Genomic DNA, 1,531 nt, shown 5'->3' on the forward strand with positions numbered 1-1,531 from the left:
TGTACATCGTAGCTTTACCAGAATAGATTACTTTGTTACAGATTCTAGACTATTACCCAGTATTATCAGCTCTGCTTATCATCAAATCTTGATTTCTGACCATGCCCCACTTACCATGAAAATAGATTTTAATTTAAAGCCTCCAATTTTCAATTGGAAATTCCATTCTACCCTTCTGTCAAACAAAAACTTCTTAAAACATAACGACAACGGTGAGGTCTCTGATTCCACTCTTTGGGAATCTTTTAAGGCAGTATTGCGTGGCAAGATCATCTCCTTTCAAACATTTTCGAAAAGAACTAGATTAAATCGTCTGTCCCAAATTGAGTCTGAATTATCAACATTAGAGGAGGCACTTCGCCAATCTGATACTGAGGACATATCTAATGCTAATCTAAAACTAAAACTCGAATACAATCATATTTTGGGAACCCAAGTCGGTAGCGATATTATTAAATTGAAACAAAGACACTTTGAGTTGGGAGATAAACCCCATAAATTACTTGCCAGACAATTAAAAGATGTGCAAGCCTATCGCACCATACACAAAATTGCCTCCTCTACCGGTGAATTAATTACTGATCCTAAGCTGATTAACGACAGATTTGTTGAGTTTTTCAGCACACTGTACTCTTCTAAATCAAACACCACTGACTCTGAGCTTTTTAGCTTTCTTAACTCTCTGAGTATTCCAACCCTTACAGAGACTACAACGAAGCATCTTGTAAATGGTGACGCGCTCCCACAATGCATTGCGGCGTGACGTCAACTCCAAAGCCCTATAGGCTGTGCGAAATGTTACACTTATAGTATAGCATGTGTAAGTCTGTAACACCAAATCAAACTTGCATGTCAATTTTTCAATTTACCAAAATGGAAATGAGGTTTTATGGTTCACGCAAACTATGTTTATGCTATTACAAATATATATGTTTTTACCTTTTTATATATTTTCTTTGTGGCAAAAATGCTGACAAAATATACCTACACTAAATGTGTGTAGAAAAATATTGCTAAGCGCACCATGGACTAACTCTTCTCTACTGACCTTAATAAACTGTAGTTTCACGAGATCAGACAGCTGCTTCTCATCTGAATCATACAGGTTGTTTTTACTCAGGTCTAGATGTGTCCGGTGAGAAGGGTTGGCCTTCAGAGCAGAGACCAGAGTAGCACAGCTGATATTTGACAAATTACAGCTCTCCAATCTGAATAAAGCAAGCAGATAAAATCACTGATAATTCATTCAGATGATTTCACGTTTTAAATGCGCAGCTCAGGATTACTGCAATCAAAAAATCAATCAGCTTCTGTGAAATGAGTAGTGACTATTCATTCTGTTATCGTGGATCATAATCATCTCAGCTACACACATGCAAAGGTCAGCATGACATTCAAACACATATTCATATCAACAGACATCATGCTGGTGACCTCTGTCAAGTCTCTTACAGGATTACACGATCAGTATGATATAAATATGTTAAACATATAAAAATATGTGTTTTAATGTCGCTTTCTTTGTGTGTGT

At 36.6% G+C, this 1,531-nt stretch overlaps 1 protein-coding gene across 1 annotated transcript in view; it reads right to left on the reverse strand.

Moving 5' to 3' along the window:
* Positions 1-1,048: 1,048 nt before the first annotated feature.
* Positions 1,049-1,531, reverse strand: part of LOC102214237 (protein NLRC3-like) — a gene marked incomplete at both ends in the record, with an annotated part of 3,001 nt that continues 2,518 nt past the window's right edge. Inside the window, one exon of the mRNA XM_005755626.1 lies at positions 1,049-1,208. Within this exon, the coding sequence (XP_005755683.1) occupies positions 1,049-1,208 (160 nt within the window). The remainder of the gene's footprint in view (positions 1,209-1,531) is intronic.

Source organism: Pundamilia nyererei, unplaced genomic scaffold, assembly GCF_000239375.1.
Source record: "Pundamilia nyererei isolate P.nyererei 1_Seehausen unplaced genomic scaffold, PunNye1.0 scaffold02216, whole genome shotgun sequence".
Classification (NCBI taxonomy): domain Eukaryota; kingdom Metazoa; phylum Chordata; class Actinopteri; order Cichliformes; family Cichlidae; genus Pundamilia; species Pundamilia nyererei.